Source organism: Cladophialophora psammophila, assembly GCF_000585535.1.
Source record: "Cladophialophora psammophila CBS 110553 chromosome Unknown aczJe-supercont1.3, whole genome shotgun sequence".
NCBI lineage: Eukaryota > Fungi > Ascomycota > Eurotiomycetes > Chaetothyriales > Herpotrichiellaceae > Cladophialophora > Cladophialophora psammophila.
In genome coordinates, this window is record NW_006912924.1 from 1,601,423 (window position 1) to 1,626,093 (window position 24,671).

The following is a 24,671-nucleotide window of genomic DNA, read 5'->3' on the forward strand; positions in this document are numbered from 1 at the left end:
TTCTTGAACATGGCTTGAACAGGCCTGCCAACATACGCGAATCGTTGGCCATGCTCAGAAACGTCCGACAAAACTTTCAGAGGACCACGCCACGCACGCCGTCCGTTGGCAATGGCTATGCGACCTCACCTGTCTATTCCGCGACGAGCCATCAAAGCCAGCCCAGTCATCACAGCTAGAGCTTTCCTTGTCTTGGTCTGGATCAGGGCAAATTGCGCGCGCTGAAGAGATTCTGGAGAACGATTATCCGCGTTTCGGCGCTTTGAGACATCATCAGCAGATCAAATAATTTGTGCCTCTCCGGAAACTCGAAAGACACCGCTAGGGTTTCAAAGATGCTTGTTGACCGGGCCAATCGAATATCACGGCACTCCATCAGAGAACACTTCCCGATCATGTTGGACCCTGACACCTACAGCATGTTAGCTCTGATACTGCGACTTCTGGAGAGGCCTTACTTTCTGGGACGGCACCACCGTTCTTTGCTAGTCTGGGTGCTAGACTCAGCTTACCTAGCACGGCAAAAGAGGACGCTCCACCCGCAGCGGGAATGTTGTTTGCAAGCCCGTTCATGCACGCAAATGCCAAGGTTGCGAACTTGATGGCTTCCTTGAATGGTGCTGGGAGTCCATATTCATCACTGGTGCGAAGCGCTACCCCGTGCAAAGCCAGCCTCTCCTTGAGGTGACTCATAAGTGTGTCGTTCCTGGTACCACCTCCACTGGCAATGACCGTCTTTACAGGGGTTTTGGGCAGAATAAAGTCAACGACCGATCGTTCGATGGCCTTTGCCGTAAAGAGCGTAAGAGTTGCCAAGATATCCTCACTTGATGCATCCTTGTAATCGTCTAGGATCTTATCCGCATGCTCACCACCGAAGTCTAAGCGCCATGCTGAACGAGGTGGCTTTCGGAGGAAGAATTTGTGTTCTTCGAGCCTCGCCAAAAGCGTTGGGATTACTTGACCTCGGGCCGCCAATGCACCACCAGCATCATATGGCTTGCCTTCTCGAACTTTCATCACATGGTCAATCATCACATTTCCCGGCCCGGTGTCGAAGGCCATCATCTTATGCCGGTCCGCGTCGGCGAGCTGTAAATTGGCAATGCCTCCGATGTTCAGCGAAACAATAGGTCCTTCAGTGCGGAATGAGCAGAAATCGAGATATTGCATCAGTGGAGCCCCTGAACCTCCCAATGCGTGGTCAATAGGTCGGAACTGTGTGACTGTTGTGATGTTCGTCAGGGCTGTGACAACGCCAGATTCGACGATAAACAGCCCACATGCAAATCCCCCCTTGGTCCACCTATCAACCAGAACTTTGCTTCCGCTTGCGAAATATTCTCTTTCTCTTTCTCTGTTCGGAGGCTCTTGGTAGATCGTTTGGCCGTCATAACCGACAACATCGATTTCTTCTGGCCTCATTCCCACCTTGTCGAGCAGCTTGTTCGTGATGTCGGCATAGGCGGCACCGGCAGCATAGTTGAGCCTGCACAAGTCAAAGAGCGGGAGCTCGTTGGAGAACGCCTTCAGAACATCGGGCTGCAACTCTTCTGGCCACGGCTCCGAGATACCATCGATATACTTCGGACGGTCCGGGTGGCCATCTGGTGCGATATCAATGCTACACAAGACAGCGTCAATTCCGTCAAAAGAAGAGCCGCTGTTGAGCCCAATGATATAAGGCATCTTGAATTTATAACCAGTGGCAACGGAAACTCTCTCCCGCGAGGGGCTCTTTCGACACGGTCAACTCCGGTTCAAGCTTTGGTTAACATTACCCATGAAAGAAATTGAAAAGTTTCAGGGCTAAGAGTCCAACTGAAGAACGTATTTGTAAGATTTTTTGATTGCCCTGTGGCCTCAGGAACTTGTTGGTTCAAGAACCACAGAGTGGACCAGCGGCATCGCCAGCTGAATACCAAGCCAGATGCCGACACCCTGGATTTCGGTGTCTGAGGGATCTCCAACAACCGAGGGAAATTCCGTGCACCACGGACATGTAGGATAACGAGGAGAATTCGGCCCTCTCCCCTATCGGGGGTCCACCGACGGGGAGGTTCCGAGCCCTATACGATTTATATAGTCGGAAACGGCCAGCATATATTGAAACATATTTCCTACACGGCCGCATATGTTTGGTTGCTGTTTTCCAGAGCTTGCCTCTCGATGCGGGTGATTTACTTGCCATAGATGTTCTCTCCCAAAGAAAGGCCCCAATTTTCCACGATGTCAACCAATGTCCTGCCTCTGGAAGCGAGCGCGAACCACTGGACGATAATGGATCGTGCAATTTGGTCGAGAAATCCGTGGGCGAGACGAAGCATTGCAAACATGCGCTCGGGTGGGAGCAGCACCAGCAATCGCCCTAGCGGGAAAAATCAAAACCATATCCTCTCTCGCTACTCCCGCTCCTCATGCACCCCCCTGGGCAGGTCCGCTGAAAGACTCTTGCGTGAGCTGAGATGAAAATCTTCTGCTATTCATTCCATTTCGAGTTATGAACTTTCTCTCTTCTCAATTGAAATTACTCGCTGTTGCCGCTCTTGGTTCGATAAGGCCCGGCGAACATCTCAATCCACCTTTGTGAGCTGTTGGGCCCAACACTCCCGTGTTATGCTGCCACCGAATGACGGGTTCATTACTAAACGATGGTTGAAGCTCCTCGAATGGTCTGGTGTGGCTTCCTCTGGACTTTTTCCACGTGAATCCGGGAAGACGATATGAACATTCCTCTCGCGTCGCGATATTCGAGTGCAATGCCCTATCACTGTGTCCAGATCTTCGGAGGCAATCCGGTTTTGATTATCGGCTCGCAAAGAACCCTGCATGCTCTGGTCGGTAAGCGGCTAGCTTTTCTCAGACTGATAAGGGGTTCGTTCTCAGGATACTCGGCTCGAAGTATGCACCTGAACATTTTAAACCCTTCCAACTACGAGATGGCGGCTGTCAACGGAGGTCTCGACGTGCCGTTCTCCAATATCCCGGCTCCGTCACTCAAGCACACCAAGTTCAAGAGCATCATCATTGAAGCCTCTGCCTCTGGAGACGCGCGCGAGCCAGTCACTGTAGCCAATGCGAGACCTGAGAGCCGAGGAAGAATCTGGAGCACAACAGACATCGGCTATTGACCTTCGTCCAAAATGGTTTCAAGCTGCAACTCCAGAACAAAGGACCCTCGGAGCTGAATGGCCAACCACAGCGAACGCGAGCTATTCTACTAATCACGTCCTCCACCGTGTCTGCCGCGATCACCTCCAGGACCTGTTACTACTTCTCGCTTCCAAAGGCACGATGCATGACGGCTGTTCCCTTCCACGCAGGGTGGAAAGGCCCCATGGACCAAAGCAACCGAAGGAGGAAGACAAGCCAACCAGCCCAAGGATCTAGAGGGAGTCCTGCTTTGTCCGGATTTTCATCAATATCCATTCGGGATTCTCCCACGCCAATTGCGGGGGACAAACCGACCAAAGGGACAAATTCCCCCCTGTACCACTGATGCCTCTCTGGGTGGTGATACCTGGCGAACTGGGCGCTGATACACGTGCAGAGAAATCCATCGCTGGCCATAGGCTGTACACTCTTTTGGCGATCTCGAAGCTGCAGCATCCTGGGCCCTTTGACTTGGAAAACTGAGCCGGCCACTATCCACCGCGCCAGCAGCAGCTCGCTTGTCCTCATCAAGACTCAGTGGTTGGTGGGAATTCCATGACGAGGGGAATTTCTTTCCCATTTGCAAGCCTGCATTATGCATTAGAGGCAAGCTTGGACCACCTTCTGGCCCCTGTCCAGCCATCCTTCCGCCCGTTACCCGCGGGGCAGGCTAGCGGCCTAGAGGACACCCCAGGGTACTGGGTACATTAGGGTATCCCAAGGAGTCCTAAGGCATCCAAATCAGCTAAGTTGCGTCTAACTGGGTGTCCTTCAGTGCCTATCAACGCCTGCACCACCCACCCGCCGCTATCTCAACCCCAAAAACCCTTGCCTTGGTTGACGCCATTATCCATCGCCATGCTTCCAGAAGTCCGGGGGTTATGACAAGTGGCAGACATCCAATGTGCCAACCAGCAGCGGTGACCAGTCGATCTTTCCTCTGCTCGATCAAGACACTTTCAGCACATTCCACCAGGACCGTCTGATCGGGTACCTATCATATAAAGCGTGGGTTGATCCTTCCATGGCCCTTTCCTTTGTCTAGTACCGGCCGGCCGGCTTCTTCTCTCCTCACCTTTTGAATCTTGGACGTGAATTTCCAAATTGGCCAGATCTTCAGCCTGCCCATTATGAAGATGCAGATGTTCAATATCAACTGGGGTCACCACAGATGGGCCGTTTTCTTCTGTGCCGTTTCTAGCCTTGGTGCACTTTGCTATGGGTACGATCAGATATACTACACTGGTGTTTTGGGAATGAAAAGATTTGTGCACGACTACGGCACCACCCATGACAAGGACGGCAACATTGCATTGACCACCACCTTTCTTTCCCTCACGGCGTCCATCATCTACGTGGGAGAGCTCGTCGGTGCTCTTCTGTCTGCCCCAATCAATGATTTCTTCGGCAGAAAGGGCGTCTTTCTTTGTGCTTCGGCTTGTATCATTGCAGGAGCCATCACTCAATGTGCCGATCAAGGCTCCATGGGAGTCATCTGCTTGGGCCGCATCCTGATCGGCCTCGGTATCGGTCAGTTTACGGTGACTTGCCTCCTGTATATCGGGGAGGTCGCGCCGCAGGCAATTCGGGGTCCCGCCTTGATGATGTTCCAATTCATGCAGTCCTGCTCACAACTTGTTGGGTCGGGGATCACGCAGGGCACAGAAACCATTACCACGACTGCTTCATACCGAATTCCCATGGGGTTACTCGCTCTACTGCCTCTACTTATGCTCGTGGGCCTGATCTTCATCCCGGAGTCCCCCGTCTGGTACATCCGACGAGGTCGACCAGAAAAAGCTGCCACGGCGCTTTTGAAAATCAACCGCAGCATGCCAGGATACAGTCCTGAAGAAGACATCACAGCATTTACGCACATGGTCGAAACCGAACGACTTCGGGAGGCGAACTCATCCTGGATGTCACTGTTGAGGGACCCCATCGAACGACGAAAGCTCATATACTCGTGTGGTGCAATGGTGGCTCAGCAAATCAACGGCATCCAGTTCTTCTATTCATATGGTGTGGTCTTTGCACAGTCTATTGGCATCAAGCAAGCATTCACTATTTCTCTCATCACCAATACGCTCCAAGTTATCGCGGTGGGCGTGTCAGTACTGCTGGGCAACAAGGTGCGCCGGCGCTCGAACCTGCTGGTCACCACTATCATGATGCTTCTGGCCTATATAATCATTGGAGGATTGGGGGCTGGGCCTTACACGAAGACCAGTTTCAGCACGACCATCGTCGTCATCTCGTATATTGTCATTGTGGCATTCAACTTCGGTCACGGCCCTCTGGCATTCACCATCGCGTCTGAAATGGCCGTGGGACGCAATCGCAATAAGATCATGAGTTCCTCGATTGTCTCATTCTTCTTCACCGTCTGGGTTATTGCCTTTACAAGCCCTTATATCTACTACAATGGCGGATTGGGCCCCATGTTGGGGTTCGTGTATGCAGGGACCACATGCATCACGCTCGCGTACGTGTGGTTCTGCGTGGGCGAGACCACCGGACGCAGTCATCTAGAGATTGAGCTGTTCTTCCAAAAGTACATTCCTGTCCGCAAGTGGCGCAAGCATCAATTCGACACCCTCGACATCGTCCACGAGGAGGCTCGTGGTGCAGTGGTTGAAGAGGTGCCACAGGAAAGTGTTGGCGGCCAAACACTGATCGAGAAGAGTGCCATCGAGACCGCAACGGAAAGAGAACTCGCCAGCCCGAGTAGTGGCCACAGCAGCGGCAGCGTCGCTCTGAAAGAGAAGGAGCAGCATGTCTGAAAGGTTTTTGGCAAAGATACCCGACATCAATACACTACCTTCACGGAGATGGATTCGGAGACCGGGGCAGGATGAGGTGTCGAGCGCAAACCCAGTCTTGCGCTTTTCTGCACCACTGGTATGAAAGCAGTATCGATATGATAACAGACGAAGACAGGCAAATTGTCTTGGACTGTTGGAGTGGAACCGATATCCCTGTATATAGTTAGCTGCTGCCAGCTGCATTGACCACCGCTAACAAGGCATCTTGTGTCGATCGAGTTTTGGGAGCTGTTCATTGTCGGTCTTTTCTCTGCGAATGAGGCAAAAAGTGACGGATTCCATAAAGACCCTCTCAACGTTTTAAGATGCGGCGAAGCAGGTCTGGGTTTCTGGTCGATTATGAACAATGATACCATGAAGGGGGAAAGAGGTGCTGCACTGCGGCGTAAAGAACCGAAGTTACACTAGACAGATTCATTTCGGTATATCGACGTGGTTTATACGGTGACCATGATATGATATATGGGCCAGGATGGAAGGGGATGGAAGGGAATCTGCCCGTCCGTCTGTCTACCTACAGATCTAGCAAGGCTGAATACCTGGCATCTATACAGGACAAGACAAGACCGCTTCGTATGGAAGTTCAAATTGTGATTGATTTGGGTTGAATGAACCAGAAGTATTAACAGCCGTGGCACGAGAAGAACAGCAGGGCTAAGAGAAATATATATTTCATGACCTTTTTGTCTGCTTTCATTGGTGAGTCCATTTTTCCATTCTTAAACCATCTCGTCTGTTCCAGTCTGTCGGTCTCTCTTCCGTCCCCCGTCTCCATGGTTTCTGAGCGGGCATCACTTATCCGGCTCGGGCGTCTCCCCAAGCTGCATATACGCCATGGCCTCGGGGTAGCGAAGCCCGACGACAGTACACTCCTCGCAGGCGCGTCGAATGGCGCGGTCTTCCTCGTCGGTGAGCTCGACGAGCAAGGCTGCGAGATTCTCCTTGACGCGCTCGGCGCTCCGCGTCCCAGGGAGCAGGTGCACGCCGTCCCACTGCCTGCGCAGCCAGGCCAGCACGAGCTGGCTGGTAGACAGGCCCTTGTGGCGCGCCAGGTCTTCGATCTGCCGCACCAGCGCAATGTTCTTGTCAAAGTTCTCGGGCTGGAACCGCGGCATCATCGCGCGCCAGTCCCCCTGCACGTCGGCGGGCGACTTGATGGTGCCCGTCAGGAAGCCCCGGCCCAGCGGCGAGTATGCGACCAGCGCGACGCCCAGGTCCTTGCACGCCTGCAACACCCCGTTGGTCTCGATCTCCAGTGCCCACGGCGAGTATTCGATCTGCAGCGCCGAGATGGGGTGCACGGCGTGGGCGCGCCGGAGCGTCGTGGCCGACACTTCGCTGAGACCCAGGTACCGGATCTTGCCTTCACTTGTCAGAGTGTCAGTGAGTGGGCACATAGATCACACCTGCGAACACAGTCGGGGGGTGTATGTTGAGGCTTGGATGGTATGTCAGACCGAGCTTACTTCTTCAACTCAACCATGGCTTTCACCGTCTCCTCGATGGGCGTCTTCCCATCCACGCGATGGCAATAGTACAGATCGATCCAGTCCGACTTCAACTTGTCCAGACTGGCCTTGCACGCGGCCCGCACCCACTCCGGGTCACTGCGGACGACATAGGCGCCGCTGGCGTCCTGGCCTGCAAAGCCGAACTTGGTGGTGAGGAAGATGTCCTTGCGTTTGTCCGGGTTCGCGGTGAACCACTTGCCCAGCAGCGTCTCGGTGTCGCCGTACAGGTCGGCGTCGTCCCAGTGGGTGGCGCCCAGCGCGTGCACGGCGTCCAGGAAGGCAAACCGCTCCTCGTCGCCGCCTGCCGACCCGTACGCGTGGCCCAGGGACATCATTCCGATCCCCATCGCCGGAATCAAAGGGCCGCCCGTACCCAGGGGGCGAGTTGGGAGGGGTTTGGGCAGGGACATTGTGTTTGAAGCTGTTGAGTGTGGGAGAGACAAGGCTGTGCAGGGGAGTGGAAAAGAGCACAGTCGCAGAGAGGGAGTTCGATGGTTAGTTACTCAGTTCTCTGACCAAGAGGAAGGAGTCCAAGATCCGTGGGCGATGTGCCCGTCTTTCGATCCTTATATATATACCCCTTCATGATGCATACTTCCTTCCTTAACCCCGCTTGTTGCATACATAGATGCCCCAACTCCTCGGCATGGAACATGTTTGCGACCACAGCAACTTACACAAGAGAAGCATTGAGGGTCCATTAGTATGTGGCGGATGGTTTTCGTGCCGTCAAGGTCGAGCACGGGCGAATCAAACGCGTTGCGGGACAAACAGGCACATGGACGAATCCGGACACCTTTCGACCGGCCGGCACGATTTTAATATGGCCAAGGCTTGTTAAGTCCGGCGTCTTGTATATCTGCGAGAGGATGAGGAGGAAGAGGAAGAGGAAGAGAAGGAGTAGAATTCCTTGATCAAATTGGCTCAAGATACGAGGTACATATATGACGATGTCCAAGGGAATAAGGTGAACAGGTACAATCAAGGCACATGTGGTCTTCAAGTCTATCTTTTGCAATGCTATACTCATCAAGTCTCAGGCATGCTCTCGAAGGCCTGCGCCAAACTCCCTACTCTTCATCAAATCTTCGCGGCTCTCCCCGCTGCCTCTACCTTTTTACACGGCAACTCTCTTCTCAAGATCTTTCCCGACGGCGTCTTCGGCAGATTTTGCAGTTCAAGCACTCCACCGCGCAGCTTCTTGTAGCCCGCCACCTGCCCGTCGGCCCATTCGCGAATTTCAGCAAGGAGTCTCTGTTTTTGAGACGCCGGTGTCTTGGGCGGAAGGGTCACGTATGCAATAGGAAGTTCCGTGGCTTGCTCGTCCGAGTAGATGGATGTCACAGCAGCGTCGACCACTGAGGGGTGTTTTAAGAGAAGGTCTTCGAGTTCCGAGGGTGGCACTTGGAAGCTAGTGTGTTGTCAGCACTTCGAGCAAGTCCGGATGGATACACCCAGGTGAGTGCCTACCCCTTATACTTTATCAGCTGCAAGCTGGTTAGCTAGAATCCAAGAGTTTGAAGCTGCACATACCTCTTTCAACCGATCTGTGACCCAGAAGTTGCCATTCTCATCCACTCGCATGATATCGCCGGTTCGGAGCCAATCGCCTACATAAGTCTCTCGCGTGGCTTGTTCATTGTTGTAGTATCCCCTGGCCACTGGTGAGTAACGGAGAGAATTCAAAACACGAGCAAGACTGACATCATTGTCTGAGGGCCTCTAACCCAAAGTTCGCCTTCTTCACCTGGTGCAACATCCTTGAGTGTCACTGGGTCGACAAGTCGAAGTTCACTGCGTCGAGACACGGACGGGTCAGAGCTGGTCGCATGACGAGAGCGACAGAGACGGTGCAAGAGATACCTACGTTCCACACACTGGTTTCCCCGCCGTTCCGATATTGTTCTCGTCATCAAAAGGACTCTGCAACAGTACTGTTGGGGAACATTCAGACATTCCATACCCTGCCACTGTCAGTCATGGGTGGGGCGCTTTGACAGGACGCTAACTGTCTGACCCTGCACGATCTTGACATCCCTCCCAAACCTTGCTTTTAATTTCATCTGAAGGTCTCTTTTGGTCGGAGCGGCCGAGATGAGGATGATCTGTATCGACGACAGTTCATATTTTGCAGCAATATCCGAACTCGCAAGTTGAATGGCAACGGGCGGAACGATGTGCGCCCATGTGGCTCTGTGTTCTTCCATCTTCCGGCAGAACAAGTCCAGGTCAAAGGCCGGGATTGCGCAGGTGAACGAGCCCACCCACATGCCACAAAACACCACAACCCCGAGGCCATAGACGTGGCAGTCTGCAAGTATCCTGTCAGACTCACCAAACAAAGGCCGGCACAGCCAGGGGATTAAGACCCTTACACGGTGGAAAGAAGACTTCTCGGGAGGCGTGATTCATCATCCAAGGCATTGAGATGCGTGTTTGAATGATATTGGAGACGATACTGTAATGTGACAACTGGACGCCCTTGATTTTCCCAGTCGTTCCAGATGAGAACACAATCATGCCCGTCACATCTTTGGTGCTTCTTCCTCGGAGGTCGAACATCGGAAGCGTCTGGTCAGGGGCTTGGCCCGCGATGTCGTCGGGAAACTGGCGAGGATCAGGTTGACACGTTCCAACAATGGCTGGAAGGACCTCACCAGTTTGAGACTACCCGATCTTCTCAGCACCGTGAATATTGTCGGACGTGTAGGTTTTTCCCAACCCAGCTGCTGAAACGCAGCATTGACAGCCTCAAGTTTGCTTGGTTCAATGGCGATATGGCTGGGCTGGACCAGGGACAATGCATGGGCAATGTCCTTTGCTAATGAGGACGGGTTGAGCGGCCTGTTGGTCTGCGTCGTGAGATATTCGTGATCCTCGAAAATCTTGGGCGGACGTACGAGAATATAGCTCCAAGCCACAGCGTTGCATGCGCGAGGATCACAAAGTCGGTCTGTAGCCAGATCAATTAGACCACGAAGGAGATGGCCTGTCCTTGACGATGACATACCGAGTTGGGCAGGATGACCAACAGTTTGTCCTGTTCCTTGATTCCCATTCTGTGCTGCAGACCCCACGCGCATCTGGCGGCTTGTTCCCGGAGGCCCCCATACGTGAGACTCTTGTTGGCAATGGTGTCGACATGGACAACTTTCTCAGCAGGGACACTGTCAGGGTTGTACTTTGTCATGAGCGCTGGAATCGTTATTTTGTCATCGAGGGCGGGCGGGCAAAATGGCCCTATCATGATATGTTGTCCCATTATTACTGTTGAGGGACGTGAACCAAGTGCTCGCCAGCTTGATGAAGGGGAGATTTGCCATTTTTGTAGGCCCTCATTGGAATGTTAAATCGACCTTTCCACAATGGCCAATGAAGTCGGCCGAGGCAGTGGACGAGATACAGGACGCGACCCAGAGTGCTGAGAGACTCATTGCTCGTCAAGCCGTTCAAGTGGAGCAACCTCCCAAGTCTCCCAAGCCAACAAGCCTCCCAAGCCTCTCAATGCTTGGATGTATTCGACTCCGCATTGGCAGAGACAAGACCTCGGCAAACGAGTCAGGAATTCATTAGACTGAAGTGGAAGGAGACGTCTTGATCATGATAGGATGTGTGATTTGCTTGGCGTATAAAAAGATGAAGACAATGTGCAATGTGCTTTGCATCAAAGGGGACCTTGAAGATGGAAATGGTATGGTTCTTGACACTTGACCTGATTACAGAGCGTGACACTGACGACAGCGACCTTCGTCCCTGGTCCGTGACTATGTATTGAGACTTGTCTCGCGCCTCTCGCGGAAAATGGAATTGATCTTGCGCGACACCTTGTTCAGCTTTGAAACACGCTCTTACTCTGGATGTCTTTGTAGCATCAATTCTTGCATTGTGACTTGGGTGATCGTCTGGGGTAGATACGACACAGAGAGCCAGCCTCAGCGAGATCGAGGGTCGAGGGGTTGCCTCGCTAGAATCCAAGGACGTTTGGGATAAAAAGAGATTGACCGTGCAGGGAGATGGCCCATGGAGGTCCCCAAGGGGGTCCCCTAGTCTCGGCAGATGTTGACGGTGGCGGCGTGGATGGGAGGTTGGGGTTGGAGGAGAGAAGAGAAGCAAGTCAGTGGCAGCGCAGGCAGCGCAGGCCAAATGCGGGGGATCCAACGACTCCCCGTTTCATCTCTCTGCAAGCAGCTCGCCCGCGTTCTTCCTCTCGAGCTCTGGATCTCATCCCTCTGACCTCCTCGCTTCCCTAGGCACAATCGGCATGGGGTTCACTATTTTTAACCCCTCGCCCTCTACCTACGCCTACCCAGTACAGGAGCGCTCTCCTGCCGTTTCTGCCCTGGCTCTCGCTTATCAGACCTAAGTATCTCTTGACCTGTCCAGCGTGGTCGTATTCGGAAGAGCTATTTTCAGTGCCATTCACATCGCTTGATCGTTGCCGGTTTCCCTGAATGCGTCCTCAGTGCTTGCAGCCTCATCAGTATATCCTTGCTACCAGCCGTTCAGTGTCTCCCATTTTCACATATAGCATATTTAGCTAATCACAGACGGCTTCCCAGGTTCGCACGTTGTGCAAGACAGAGAGTGAAGAATCATATCAGTCAATCCCCTTCCAATCGCCAACATGTGCTTCAGGAACAGCCAAACAATCGATGATCCCACCCAGCCACCGGTACGCGCCACCAATGCATGGAGCCGCAAGACCCACGATCCCACGCAACAGCCCATCCACATCACCGAGTCCAACGAGGCTCATATGAGCGAGGTGCAAAGCCCAGGCATGAAAGAGCGCAAGGGAAGCCACAAGGACCGTCCAGCTTTTGTCGATGTAACCGATAAAGAGTTCAGCCCCGTGATAAGAAAACTGTTCAGCGTGGAACCAGAGGCAGCGCGCCCCCTGCCAAAAAAGAGCGTGGAGAAGAAATATCGGAGTAAGAACTCGGGCGCGTCCACTTATGCCTATGGTGCTGCTATGGGAGCAGATTTCGCAGCCAGTGCCATGTGATTGTGGACTAATGCCGGATGTGGGATTGCCAGGTTGGGCAGAGCCAGAACCAAGAGTTGACCATGGGTCTTATCAAGCCCTGATCATGTCTCGCTTGGTGATTCATGTCGGCACAAACCGTGTGCACTATCTCAGGTTTCAATCTCGGAGAGAGGGATCCTGGAGGGATCTACAGTACTTGTATGGATGGAGCCGGATGCGCTCGAGATGAGATCATGTCGACCATGCAGCCAGTCCGACTTTGAAGCTGGATTATTCATCGTCAAAAGATACGAGCATGCCAATCGCAACCCAGAAAACGCACCGAGTACATAATAGAGTGACTTTTTGACCCGCACACCATATAAACAGCCCAAAACAGGCAGAGAAGGCCCCTTGAATGTCTGGCGTCACGTGGCCGGGGCGACTATTTGCCCGTGGTCCACTTTGTCCCTTCCACCCTTCAGCCCATCTCGGTGCCATCGTGTCCCTTTCCACCAAAAAACAACAATCCTAGCTTTATCAAAGGCTGGTTTGGTGTGGCAAACGGCGCCTTTCATCGTCCATCATAACGTGATGAACCCCTGCAGCGTCGCCATGCGACTTCCACAAGCGCTAAGGTCGCTAATGTCGTGAAATCTGGCACATGCTAAGTTACAATCAACACAATGCTCCAACCTTGACTGCGCGACTTTGCAAAAGTTCGTCTCCCTTCACCGCAGACACGCGTTCAGGCTCGTCAGCAGTCCTATGCTATACCTCGGAACCAGAAGGCTGGAGGGTTGAGGAACAAAGAGGTCAACAGGTGACTCTTGCATCGAAGCCAGTGGGTTATGCTTCATGCTTCATGCAAGCAGGCAAGGCCAGATCCCAGGCCACCTACGAGGCGAGCAGGTCTCCGTAAGTACTGGGTATATTGTCCAATTCGCATAAAAGTCGCCCACCCGCACCTCTTCGCTGGATGGAGCCACGGATCATGGAAACCAAGTGTTCCGAATCAATGGCACCTGATAGTGCGCCCTCGTGTTGCCTTGGAAGCTGTTTGTCATCCTAGATGAAGGAGCATGTCTGCATTCTCTGGGGGGCGGCCCAATATTGGTCCGCCGGCACGAGTCGGCGTTCTCTACAGCCAGGGACCCAGCCTCGCCAGCCAACCAATGCTGTTCTTGCAGCTTGCTGCATTTTCAGCCTCGTCGTCATGGCCAGAAGTCATTAGGTATGTTTTGCACGGCGAGATGCAACGTTATTCTCCCGAAAGGAAAAAAAAAAAACAGGCATCATTGATGTTTGAGGGATGCCGTTCGGGACGAGTCATTCTTATAAGGTGAGTATGAAATGGTATATATCATGATCGTGGCAGCTTTGACTGTCTTCGATCGAAAGCATCTTCGAGCCCAAGTTTCTATGGTCGCCACCCCTTTGTTTGCTGTTTTCCGGACAGGACTAAGTATCCCTTGGTACCCACACACTCCATCCGAGCATACAATCTTTCAAAGTATCGATAAAGTCCCTCCTGCTCAATCCAGAGCTTGCCCTGCCTCATAATCCTCATCGTTCAAAATAGCACAATGCCATCCCCTACGATGGACATGCCACCTCCTTTTGTTGAAGAGACGAAGGAGGGCCCTCCCCCGCAAGAGACCCAAGCACCAGCATCCCAAACAACATCTTCTTCCTCCTCCATCACTTCCGAAAAAGCCAACCTCGACAACGACAATGGCGCCTCCTCCACTCCTGAAGAATTTACCATCTCCACGCGCTTCGTTATGGCCTTTGTCGCTCTGGCCGTGTTAACACTCATGGTCGCGCTGGATGGCACTTCGATCAGTGTCGCCCTTCCCATCATTGCGAAAAAGCTACGTGGAACAGCCATTGAAGCGTTCTGGGCGGGCACCTCATTCCTGCTTGCTTCGACCGTGTTTCAACCCAATTTTGCCTCGTTCAGCCACATCTTTGGGAGAATGCCTGTGATCATGGTTTCTATCGCATTATTCTTTGTCGGGGTTATGATAGCAGCCTTGTCAAACAATTTTGGTCTACTACTTGCGGGGAGGTCGATTCAAGGAATTGGTGGAGGTGGTAAGTCGCTTCTATTCTTCCCACCGGGGAGCTGTTCAAACACACCCGCCATTCAGTTTTTTTTCCCCCTCTTTGGGTTTCTGACCGAGAGCGAACAGGTGTCATTGCCATGACCGAGATAGTCGTCACGGACCTCGTCCCGCTCCGCTACAGAGGCCAATGGGCAGGCATCATCGCAGGGATGTGGTCCATTGGTTCGGTCTCCGGCCCCATCATCGGCGGTGCCTTTGCCCAAGTGCAATGGCGCTGGATTTTCTGGCTCAATCTCCCCTTTATTGGCATCGGCGCTGTCATGGTCCCCTTGTTCCTGCGCCTCAACATCATACCACAGAGCATTACTGCCAAACTGCGGCGCGTGGACTGGCTCGGCACGGTCATCTTCGTTGGCAGCATGACGAGTTTCCTCATCCCTTTGACATGGGGAGGTGTCATGTACAGCTGGTCGTCGTGGCGGACGCTAGTGCCGTTGTTTGTCGGCGGCGCGGGCCTGATCGGATTCTGCTTCTACGAAGCATACCTCGCGCCCGAGCCCTTGCTGAGACTGTCCGTGTTCGGCAACCGCACCGTGAACATTGGATATATGACGACGACCCTCCACGGCATGATCCTCTGGTGCATTCTGTACTACCAACCGCTGTACTTTGAGGCCGCCAAGGGCTACACGCCTGTGGTGTCGGGCGTTGCGCTCTTTCCCGCAACATTCACCGTGGCGCCCATGGCGGTGGTGACGGGCTTGCTGATCACAAAGCTCTCCGCATACCGCTGGGCGATCTGGCTGGGCTGGGGCATCGCGACGCTGGGGCTGGGCCTGCTGACGATCCTGGACGTCGACACGACGATCCCGCAGTGGATCTTCATCGACCTGGTCTCTGGCATCGGCCTAGGCATCCTGTTCCCGGGCCTGCAGTTCCAGGTGCAGGCAGCCAGCACGAACAAGGACATGGCCTTCGCCGTGGCCATGTTCGTCTTCTTCCGCTCGTTCGGCCAGGCCCTGGGCGTCGCCATCGGCGGCGTCATCTTCCAAAACCAGATGGTGAAAAACCTGCAGAAGTACCCGGCCTACGCCGCCCTCGCATCGGACCTGGCCAAGGACGCCGCCGCCCTCGTCGAAATCATCAAGAACACCCCTGCGGGCGCCAACAAGCTGGACCTCCGCACCGCCTACACCGACTCCCTGCGCACTGTGTACATCGTCATCGCGGCGCTGGCGGGCTTTTCCCTTGTCGCGAGCTTGTTTATTAAAGGCTATGATTTGAACGTCGGCCTCGAGACCGAGCAGGGCCTGATCGTCTCGGGGAAGAAAGCCAAGGGCGGTGAAAGCGGCCGGGACGAAGAGGCCGAGGTGGAGCAGCAGGTCCAGGTCGGAGGTGAAGGTCCCAAGTCAAGAGGCGACGTGTGAGATGTGCCCCGGCCTTCACGCTTTGTTGTATGGAGGCCGAGTGGAGTGGAAGGCAGTGGACCAGAGTGAAATGCATGGCGATGGCGTTCGGTTTGTCCCATCATGACTTGATGCATGCATTGCTAGACGGAAGGAACGGATATAGTGTTAGACAGATTTCAACTTTAATACTCCGCTTGATGGTAAGACTGTCATATTCACCCACCTATGTATATTAGATGATGTTATCATATGACTTGTGCTCAAGGTTTTGGATCTTAGAGGAATGCACATCACTGTCCCCTTCGCAATTTCTAACGGGAATGCCCGTTGGCATGACCGTTCATCCCACCATCAACCCTCATAAACACCACGTCAACCTCCTGTCCTCTCTTGACATCACAATTAACCTTGAAATCATCCCTGGCCGGACCATGCAACTCTTTGCTCGCGCGCAACTTCCCATCGACATAGACGGCCCACTTGCCTGGTCCTAGATTCCGCGCTACAGGCTCAACGCCCACTTTCTCAGGACACGCTCGTCCCTCAAAGTCCCATCCCTTCAACGTCAGGATCAACGCGTGAGCATCCTTATCCCACACGCCGCGACGTACACTGACTCCGTGTTCCTTCCCCACGAAGTCGAGGTTGTCGATCCACGGCGTATGGGCGAGTGACTCTCTTGTCCACGGATTTTCGTACATGATGCGTTGTCCATCTTTGACATTGACTCGTGCGTACCCGATCGCGGCATTGCCGCAGAAAGGAGAGACGTGTGTCCATTTGACACCCTCGCCGTCCTCTTTGTCTCGGGTGAAGATGAAGGGGGTGTCGTTGCGAGGATAGAAGAGTCCGCCATTGTCCCACGTTGGATTCAGGTCTTGATCGGCATATGCGAATAGGCCGTCAAGAAGCTCTGTTTGACCGAGTTCAGAGAGCCATTGGACAACATATCCGAAGCAGGGTTTGGTGTACGGGAAATTCGGCACCGGATTTTGGGCAAGGTCGGCTTTGGCAAGATCAATGGCTTTCTCGAGCCTGTCCCGATCGGATATGGACGGGGATGCTGCTGCTGAAAGTTTGCGGTAGTGGTTGGCTACAATTGGCGGTTGCAGGCGGACCCGGCCCGAGATGTTGGTAATGAAACCGGGCGCCTGTTTTGGATAGAGACTCTCCACAAGTTGGGGGTTCCAGGAGTGCATAAAAGCGCCAGCCCTAAGGGTTCGTGAGTTTGAATCCTGACGGGATAAAGCGGCGAAAGGTTTACCATGCGGTCCATCCCACATCTGTAGGAGGGACGATATAGTCTTGTTTGACCATCCAAAAGTCGATAAGGAGGTTATTGGAAGCAACCATCCCTTTCTTATCCCAAGCGGCCTTGTACTTGGCCAGAACGTCGTCGACCTTGTTGGTACCGTCGCGAGAATCGTTGTATTTCATTGCAATGATCTGGAACACAGTTAGTAAATGTAGCACATGAGTCCAAAAAGAGTGGAGGAGGCAGGTTATACTGGAAATTGGTTGCAGACGACAAAGACCACGTTTGGCTCGCAACAGACACCAACCCATCCATTCCTTTCCATTTCTCTAGTAATGGCTGCCTGGAGGCTGCGATTGTCGTAGAAGAAAGTCTCATCACCGAGACCGAAAAAGATAGGGTCCCATTTGAAAACCAGGGATTCGGGCTTCTCGAATTCATCGTCGTCGAAGAGCATGGCGTAGAGACTGGTCATCAGCAGAAGATGACCGCTGTACATGATGTTCTCCCTTACGACAGGATCGGCCCACGGTTCTCTGAGCTTTTGTAAACCTGGATCGGTGCGCGTCCCGCCTAGACTAGTGTTGAACCAGTAAGCCCAGACCTCTTTGCGCAGCATCTTATGGATCAGCTGGCGGAGGAGGGGTTTGAATATGGAGCGAAGAGCTGGCAAGCGATGATAATGAGCGACGCCGACAGCGTAGGCCATTGTGGCGAGTTGATAGCGATAGGCGTCAAGGAACTCTTGGAGGGGTTCTTGAGCCCCCATCTTTGCCCACTCTCCATCCGGCTGAAATGCGAGGTTGTGGAAATGGCGGAGGTGACCTAATTGAGCGGGCGACAGTTTGGGATATTGGGATAGATCGAGAGAGAGGGTCTGGGGCACAGATTGAGCCATGTTTGCGACGTGAGTGCCGATCGCAGGCTGCTGCTGTGGCTAGGAGAAGAGAGCGATTGACAACACAAGGCCACCCTACCTTGAGCCAAAAGTGCTGCTTCTATAGTAGAGGAGAAGGATCGTAAGGCCGGCCATTAGCATTCGCACTGGTTATCCCGATTCCGTTCCCACACGGAGCGACATGAACGGGCCCGTCTTGGTCGCTCCAGAACGAAGCATAAGAACGAGCACCGAACCGACCACACTCAGGCTGGGGGGCTGACTGTAAAAGCGACTCGCATTGCCGTTAAAGCCGAAGCGCGAAGCCTGGTATTAAGGGGGGAAAAAAAGAAAGAAACAAAAAAATAATAAAGAGAGAAACCATGTCTTCACCTTGTACTTTTTGTTTTGGACCCAGTTATTACCCACGTACCGGTAGGAGGATGCCGTTTGGCCACCGCGGAGATGGTTGGTTATTTGATGAGGCATCGTCTCCTCACGGTGCGCGCAGGAGTTGGTGGCCTCGGGCCGGGGCGGTCTAGGCGGTTTCGCATCAACAGCATCAAACACGAAAGCGGCTGATGGAGGGATCGCATCTCGCTTCTGTGGTTCTTCAGTTTGACTTGGAGACCTGTAATCCGGCCATTTGCGGATAAGCTAGGGTGTGCAGGCACTTGTACTTGGTACTCCTGACACCCCTTTGCCTCTCTCCTTGAGGATGAACCGCCGAGGCAGCGATGAGAGAGACTGAGGCTGAAAAATCACCTGAGATGCATGAGGGAGTGGGGATGAGGAGAGAGCGAGGGAGTGAGAGAGCGAGGGAGTGAGAGAGCGAGGGAGTGAGGGATTGAAGAATGGAAGAATGGAAGAATGGGGGGGAATTTCAGTTCCCCATGGCGCCTGCCGTGTCCAACATGTTCCCGGCTGCCTCTCGCCGCTCCTCCCCTCTGATCACCCAAAAGTACCTCATACTCGGTACCCAGTACCCAGTACCCAGTATAAACCACGATATCAACATTTACTACTACTACCTATACCCAGTACAAATCCTCTGTACCCCGTACCGCACTAACCCTATGCCTACTGTCCATTCTCCTATTGTTACTCCTATGCGCTGCAGGGGAGATCACTGCCTATTGAGCCTCACTAGCTGCCTTGCTCGCTTGATTGCCCTGCCCCCACAGCACCAAGGGCAATAAAGCCTTGTCGAAGCCTCCTACGTCACCTCACATTCGCTCTCAATCTCTTCCACTGGGTATCGCCTAAGAGGGCTCAGCACATTCCTCTCCACTCACCACCACAACCACACCTGCTTTTTTGGAAATGGTTGGTGGCGATGTCGAATTTGAACCCAGGCCGACCGACGATGCTGGCTGTGGCCCATCTCTAGCCTCTTCAGAATCTGTTGCTGCTGCTGCTGCTGCTACCACCACCGCTGGCCGTCGCGATGCCACTGCGTCGCCTGCGCTTGATTTCTTCATCGACCTACCTCATCTCCCCATGGCGACCGAAACCGCATTGGCCGCCCTCGCGACCCTGCCGACACCGATACTTGTCCTGTCTTCTTTGAAAACGGTCGTTCTGGCCAATTCTGCCATAGGAAGATTGCTGGGGGTGGATCAAGATGATCCCAGCTTCAGCGTCGGCGACGTCCTCAAGGGTCAGACGCTGTCGCAGTTGGGAATTAACATGTTCTCCGACGGCGTCCTCCCCATATGGGTCAGCTGGGAGAGATTTCTCGACAACCTCGCCAATGATTTGCACCCACCTGCAGGAGACAGGACCTCCTCGGGAGATTCGTTGCGCGATGTACAGAGCGGCGAGACAACTCCCATCGCTGTTCCTGAGGCTGCTGCCGCTGCAAGAGGTAGGTCGCCCTTGCAACATCGTCCTGAAAAGTCTCAAGATACCGTGGTCGATGTCATCATCTCCGGCAGCCATCATGACCAGTCGCCGCATCGCACTCCGCGACACAAACATAACGGTGCCCGTCGCACTGTCCACGCCACCTGTCGAATGATAATAAGTATCTGGGCCCTAGAAGGACAGCGGTTTTTCACCTTGACGTTTACAAGCTCAGTGGGACATCCTTCTCATCGCCCAGGGTCACGCCCATCAGGCACTCCACGCCATCCCTCGTCGCATTCCGCCAGGTCCTCCCGTTCTTCTCAGTCCCAAACACCTGTTTCTTCTAGGGGGACTTCTCATGTTGGGTCGCCTGGAGAGCAGTTGCACGGAGTCTCTTTCCCTCCCATCGCCCCTCCCTCGCAGTGTACTGCCCCTTCTGCCCCGACGGACTTTCAGAAGGTCCTCAAGATGAAGAACGCCATGTTGAGCGCGGTTGAGATCCCACTGATTGCCATGTGGAGAGATGAGAGCGTGGTCTTTCCAAACCCGGCTGCCCGGAAATTACTGGCAGTCGAGACCGATCCAATGTCGGACGAGTCGTATGATTTCATGTCGCGATTTCGCCCCTGGGCAGCAGATTTCTCGAGAGAGCTCGAAGAGGATAACAACCCCGTCGTGGCCCTGTGTCGCACTCAGCAACCCTTCACGAACTGGAAGATTGGTCTGCTTGACGAGAAGACTGGCAAGAAGTCCAACTTTGACGTCAGCGGGCACCCTGTCTACGACGAAAAGTCTGGAGAGTTTCTGGCAGGCTTAATCGCTTTCAAGGATGTTACAGAATACACGGAAAAAATTGCCCACCAATCAGCAGAAAACGAGGAACAGTTCCGTCTCATCTGCGACATGATGCCACAAATGATTTGGACTACGAGACCCGACGGCTACCACGATTATTACTCCAAAAGATGGTATGACTATACTGGTTTGACCCCAGCCAACTCTTTAGGTCAAGGCTGGAAGCTACCTTTCCACCCAGAGGACATGCCCGAGACCACACGCAAATGGCGTCATTCTCTTGAGACCGGAGAGGAGTACATCACTGAGTATCGTTGCAGGAGGTTTGACGGCGAATGGAGATGGATGCTCGGCAGGGCCCTGCCCATGCATCACCACAAGACAGGGAAGATTCTCAAGTGGTTCGGCACTTGTACAGATATTCAAGAAGTCGTCGACGCCAAGGTTGCCGGGCAGAGGGTCCGACGGCAATTGCTGGATGTGTTGAAACACTCGCAAATGACCATGTGGATTCTCGACCGACAATTGAATGTCAGTTTTCACGAAGGGTCTTTCGTGGTGGGCGACATAACAACCGACCAAGTCATCGGCGCCCCTGTCCTCGAGGTTTTGCGCGATCACCTTGAGCCGCAAGCTATTGACGCATTCAGAGAGGCCCTGTACCGTATCCTCTTAGGAGTCTCCGATCTGGAAATTTGCGAGAATGAGGTGGAATCTAGATGGTTTCGGTCCAAGATGGTCCCCTTGAAGGGCAAGACAGGCCCGAATAGGGTCGAAGATGAGAACTTCATTGCTGGAGTCATTGTTATCGGATCCGACGTTACTTCGTTGCGGCATAAAGAGCAAGAAAACATCATATTGCTTGCAAAGGAGACAGCGGCCAAAGAAGCGAGCAAGATGAAGAGCAGCTTTCTCGCCAACATGTCCCATGAGATCCGGACACCCATCGCAGGGGTGCTCGGAATGTCCGAGCTACTCATGGACACTTGCCTAGATGCGGAACAGAGCGAGTTCGCCCAGAACATTCAGAGGTCTGCCAATTCCCTCCTTACCGTCATCAACGACATTCTCGACTTCTCCAAAATCGAATCCGGCCGGCTTGATATTGAAGAAGTGCAATTCAGTCTGAACCACGTGCTCCGCGAGGTTGCCAAGATGCTTTCATTTGCCGCTCAACGGAAAGGACTCGAGTTCAGGAGTATAGTCGATCTTAGACCTTCTGAAGAACTCATTGTGTTGGGTGACCCTGGCCGGATACGGCAAATCCTAGTCAACCTCCTGACCAACAGTATCAAGTTCACTTCCAAAGGCTTCGTCACGCTGAGCACCTGCATCATTGGTGAAACCACCGACACAATCACAATCGAATTTTGTGTCGAAGACAGTGGCATTGGGATAGAGGAAGAAGTCAAGAAGAGGTTGTTTAAACCGTTCAGCCAAGCCGATTCAAGCACCGCGAGGCGATTTGGAGGGACCGGTCTCGGTTTGACGATATCCAAAAACCTGGTGGGTCTGATGCATGGAACCATTCGCCTGGAGTCCAAGCTGGACGCAGGGACCAAAGCTATCTTCAATGTCCCATTCAAAAAACTTGAATACCAAACGGGGTCTCCAGCAGCTTTGCTCGAAGTGGGCACGGTGCCCGATAGGTTACAGTCCGACTTGTGTCTCTCTAGGGATTCATCAAAAGAAGAAGTCCCAAAACACCCGAAGATAATGACACCGCCCAAGTCATCGGGGAATACAAGCATGGCAAGTCCAGGGACGGACCCTCTTGTGGCTGATCTCGAGCGCAATCAGATACATATACTCGTCGTCGAAGGTAAGCCATGCGGATCAAGCACCAATCGATGTCCAGGCTGACTGTTTTAGACAACCCTGTGAACCAACAAATTGCCCTCAGATTCATCAAAGCGCTGAAGTTTTCTGCTATTGCCGTGTGGAATGGCAGGGAGGCGCTGGAGTATCTTCTCAAAGCCATCTCGCCCGACCTCACTCCCGAGCAATCACAACAATATCCGGTTCCCTCACTCATACTCATGGATGTGCAAATGCCCGTCCTGGACGGTTACCATGCTACACACATGCTCAGGCATCACCCGCCATTCACGGAGATTGAGACGATCGCGAAAATTCCAATTGTGGCCATGACTGCATCGGCGATTCAAGGTGACCGAGAGAAGTGTGAGAAAGCAGGAATGGACGACTACATGGCCAAACCGGTCAAGCGCGCTTTGTTGGAGAAAACCATCCTGAGGTGGATATCCAGGGCTCGCAATGGCTACAAGCACCGGAAATGGTCAGAAGCTCCCCCAGATCCTCAGCAACCATCATGGGGAAGCGCGTACACCGACCACTCATCGACTTGCGGCCAGAACGATGCCATCGTCACCGAATTCTATGCTCGCAATGGAATGACAAACAGTTTGGTTGCCTCGGCTGAGGAGACACCAGCCTCAGAAAAGAGTGAGATTGATGTGGTTGAAAAGGCCGCTGCCTTCCGGTCCAGCATCTCCAGGGCTATCCTCGCCACCGAGATTCCAGGAGGTGGAACAGAAGGAGATCGTGAAATGAGGAGGGCCGAAGCTGAAGACAAAGCACAGGCACTCCGCGACGCTAAGCTGTTATCGGTGACCGACTTAAATCATGGCCCGTCCATTATTGCCGCCAAGGTCATGGTAGATGGCTCGTTGATGCCTAGTCCTGCCTCGTCGGATCTGGCCCAACCGGCCGTTGGAGGTGGTGGACCTGCGACGACGCTGGCATTGACGGAAGAGAATGTGTACCTCTTCAACAACACACAAGACAACGGTTTCGTGGCGGTGGAGGCCCGTTCTCCTGAAATAAGGTCTGAGCGATTGACTTACCCTCTTTCGGATATTCCTGGACCTCCACCAGAGGGGACTCTTGCCGCAGTAGATCTGGCAGACGTCAACGCCAATCCCAAGGCACTGGTATCGTTGACCCTGGAAACGGCACGGCCTTCGACTCCGCCGGCGGAAGAGATCACATCCCACGCGGAATCAGGTAGTGAGCGGCCTCGGAACCATCGACAGACGAGCGATTGGAGCACGAGTACAGCACGACCCGAGAAGGGCTTATGATTGCAGAGCGTGAGTGATGCCCGCAGGAGAGGTTTTGGATTGTCGACTTTGGATTGATGGAAACATGATGGCGCTGGATGATGAGATTTGATCTTTGGAGTACTCGGTAACACAAAACGAGATCAGGTATAACCGATTCTCCGACTGGTAAGGCCCACCATGGATAAGTACGACTCGCGCAACAGGATAGACGATTGCGGGTATTCGCCATGTCAAATGGCGAGACTCGATCACGGAAAGATGCCAAATCTATGTCTGGACTGGGAAGGAGGCTAGAATTGGAAGGAACAGGAACGAATAACAGGTCCATACGAAGAGGATGATACCCAAAAGGACATACGTACATGGGCGCACAGGGTTGGGACACGAACTTTGAGGTGTAAACATTCAAAGACCACTGGGAAGGTTGATGCTATAGCGGGCTGCTTGGATTTAACCAACTACTGCTTAGGCGGTTGGCGAGTGGACTCTCCCCGCTGGGGCTGGTGGGCCGCCTCGGGAGTCGGGGCGGCCTACCTCCAATTATAACCAAGTGCGTCATAGGCTCTAGGCGACTGTTGGTTGGTCTCCAAATAATGGTTACCTAGCGCGAAGTAGGCAGCAGTGACTTAGGCATGAGAACGCTTTTCACCTTCAGCCTTATGGGCACCGCGGAAAGCTGATTAGGCTCCTGTAACCGGTGGGATGGCCCCGCTGCAGCTGTCCCTCTCAGTCTGCCCCTCCGAACCTACCAAGCCTACCTAGGTACCTAAAGTACTCGCTAGGTACCGAACAGCTTACAGTTAAGTACTGGTCGCCGACTGGGAACTCGCAGGCAGATCTGTGCCCCATGGAGTCGCCTACGCCGCCTAGCGTGTCG

The 24,671-nt window shown here is 53.4% G+C and overlaps 8 protein-coding genes across 8 annotated transcripts; 4 read left to right on the top strand and 4 right to left on the bottom strand.

Moving 5' to 3' along the window:
• Nucleotides 1-362: 362 nt before the first annotated feature.
• Nucleotides 363-1,689, bottom strand: A1O5_02764 (anhydro-N-acetylmuramic acid kinase; the record flags this gene model as incomplete). Its single annotated transcript, XM_007743378.1, has 2 exons — nucleotides 363-412; nucleotides 513-1,689. The coding sequence occupies 2 exons, from the start codon at nucleotides 1,687-1,689 to the stop codon at nucleotides 363-365; spliced, it is 1,227 nt and encodes a 408-aa protein (XP_007741568.1).
• Nucleotides 1,690-4,283: 2,594 nt separating this feature from the next.
• A1O5_02765 (uncharacterized protein) lies at nucleotides 4,284-5,936 on the top strand (the record flags this gene model as incomplete). The annotated part of the gene is made up of 1 exon (XM_007743379.1): nucleotides 4,284-5,936. One exon carries the CDS (start codon nucleotides 4,284-4,286, stop codon nucleotides 5,934-5,936), a length of 1,653 nt encoding a protein of 550 aa, XP_007741569.1.
• Nucleotides 5,937-6,769: 833 nt separating this feature from the next.
• Nucleotides 6,770-7,899, bottom strand: A1O5_02766 (alcohol dehydrogenase; the record flags this gene model as incomplete). The annotated part of the gene is made up of 2 exons (XM_007743380.1): nucleotides 6,770-7,346; nucleotides 7,445-7,899. 2 exons carry the CDS (start codon nucleotides 7,897-7,899, stop codon nucleotides 6,770-6,772), a joined length of 1,032 nt encoding a protein of 343 aa, XP_007741570.1.
• A 670-nt stretch (nucleotides 7,900-8,569) lies between these two features.
• A1O5_02767 (uncharacterized protein) lies at nucleotides 8,570-10,679 on the bottom strand (the record flags this gene model as incomplete). Its single annotated transcript, XM_007743381.1, has 10 exons — nucleotides 8,570-8,900; nucleotides 8,960-8,976; nucleotides 9,023-9,143; nucleotides 9,194-9,283; nucleotides 9,357-9,453; nucleotides 9,507-9,800; nucleotides 9,865-10,096; nucleotides 10,147-10,333; nucleotides 10,390-10,442; nucleotides 10,500-10,679. The coding sequence occupies 10 exons, from the start codon at nucleotides 10,677-10,679 to the stop codon at nucleotides 8,570-8,572; spliced, it is 1,602 nt and encodes a 533-aa protein (XP_007741571.1).
• Nucleotides 10,680-12,113: 1,434 nt separating this feature from the next.
• A1O5_02768 (uncharacterized protein) lies at nucleotides 12,114-12,494 on the top strand (the record flags this gene model as incomplete). Its single annotated transcript, XM_007743382.1, has 1 exon — nucleotides 12,114-12,494. One exon carries the CDS (start codon nucleotides 12,114-12,116, stop codon nucleotides 12,492-12,494), a length of 381 nt encoding a protein of 126 aa, XP_007741572.1.
• Nucleotides 12,495-14,056: 1,562 nt separating this feature from the next.
• A1O5_02769 (uncharacterized protein) lies at nucleotides 14,057-15,951 on the top strand (the record flags this gene model as incomplete). Its single annotated transcript, XM_007743383.1, has 2 exons — nucleotides 14,057-14,552; nucleotides 14,651-15,951. The coding sequence occupies 2 exons, from the start codon at nucleotides 14,057-14,059 to the stop codon at nucleotides 15,949-15,951; spliced, it is 1,797 nt and encodes a 598-aa protein (XP_007741573.1).
• A 293-nt stretch (nucleotides 15,952-16,244) lies between these two features.
• On the bottom strand, nucleotides 16,245-18,086 carry A1O5_02770 (uncharacterized protein; the record flags this gene model as incomplete). Its single annotated transcript, XM_007743384.1, has 3 exons — nucleotides 16,245-17,145; nucleotides 17,198-17,379; nucleotides 17,442-18,086. The coding sequence occupies 3 exons, from the start codon at nucleotides 18,084-18,086 to the stop codon at nucleotides 16,245-16,247; spliced, it is 1,728 nt and encodes a 575-aa protein (XP_007741574.1).
• A 1,302-nt stretch (nucleotides 18,087-19,388) lies between these two features.
• A1O5_02771 (uncharacterized protein) lies at nucleotides 19,389-23,812 on the top strand (the record flags this gene model as incomplete). The annotated part of the gene is made up of 2 exons (XM_007743385.1): nucleotides 19,389-22,530; nucleotides 22,581-23,812. The coding sequence occupies 2 exons, from the start codon at nucleotides 19,389-19,391 to the stop codon at nucleotides 23,810-23,812; spliced, it is 4,374 nt and encodes a 1,457-aa protein (XP_007741575.1).
• Nucleotides 23,813-24,671: the final 859 nt, after the last annotated feature.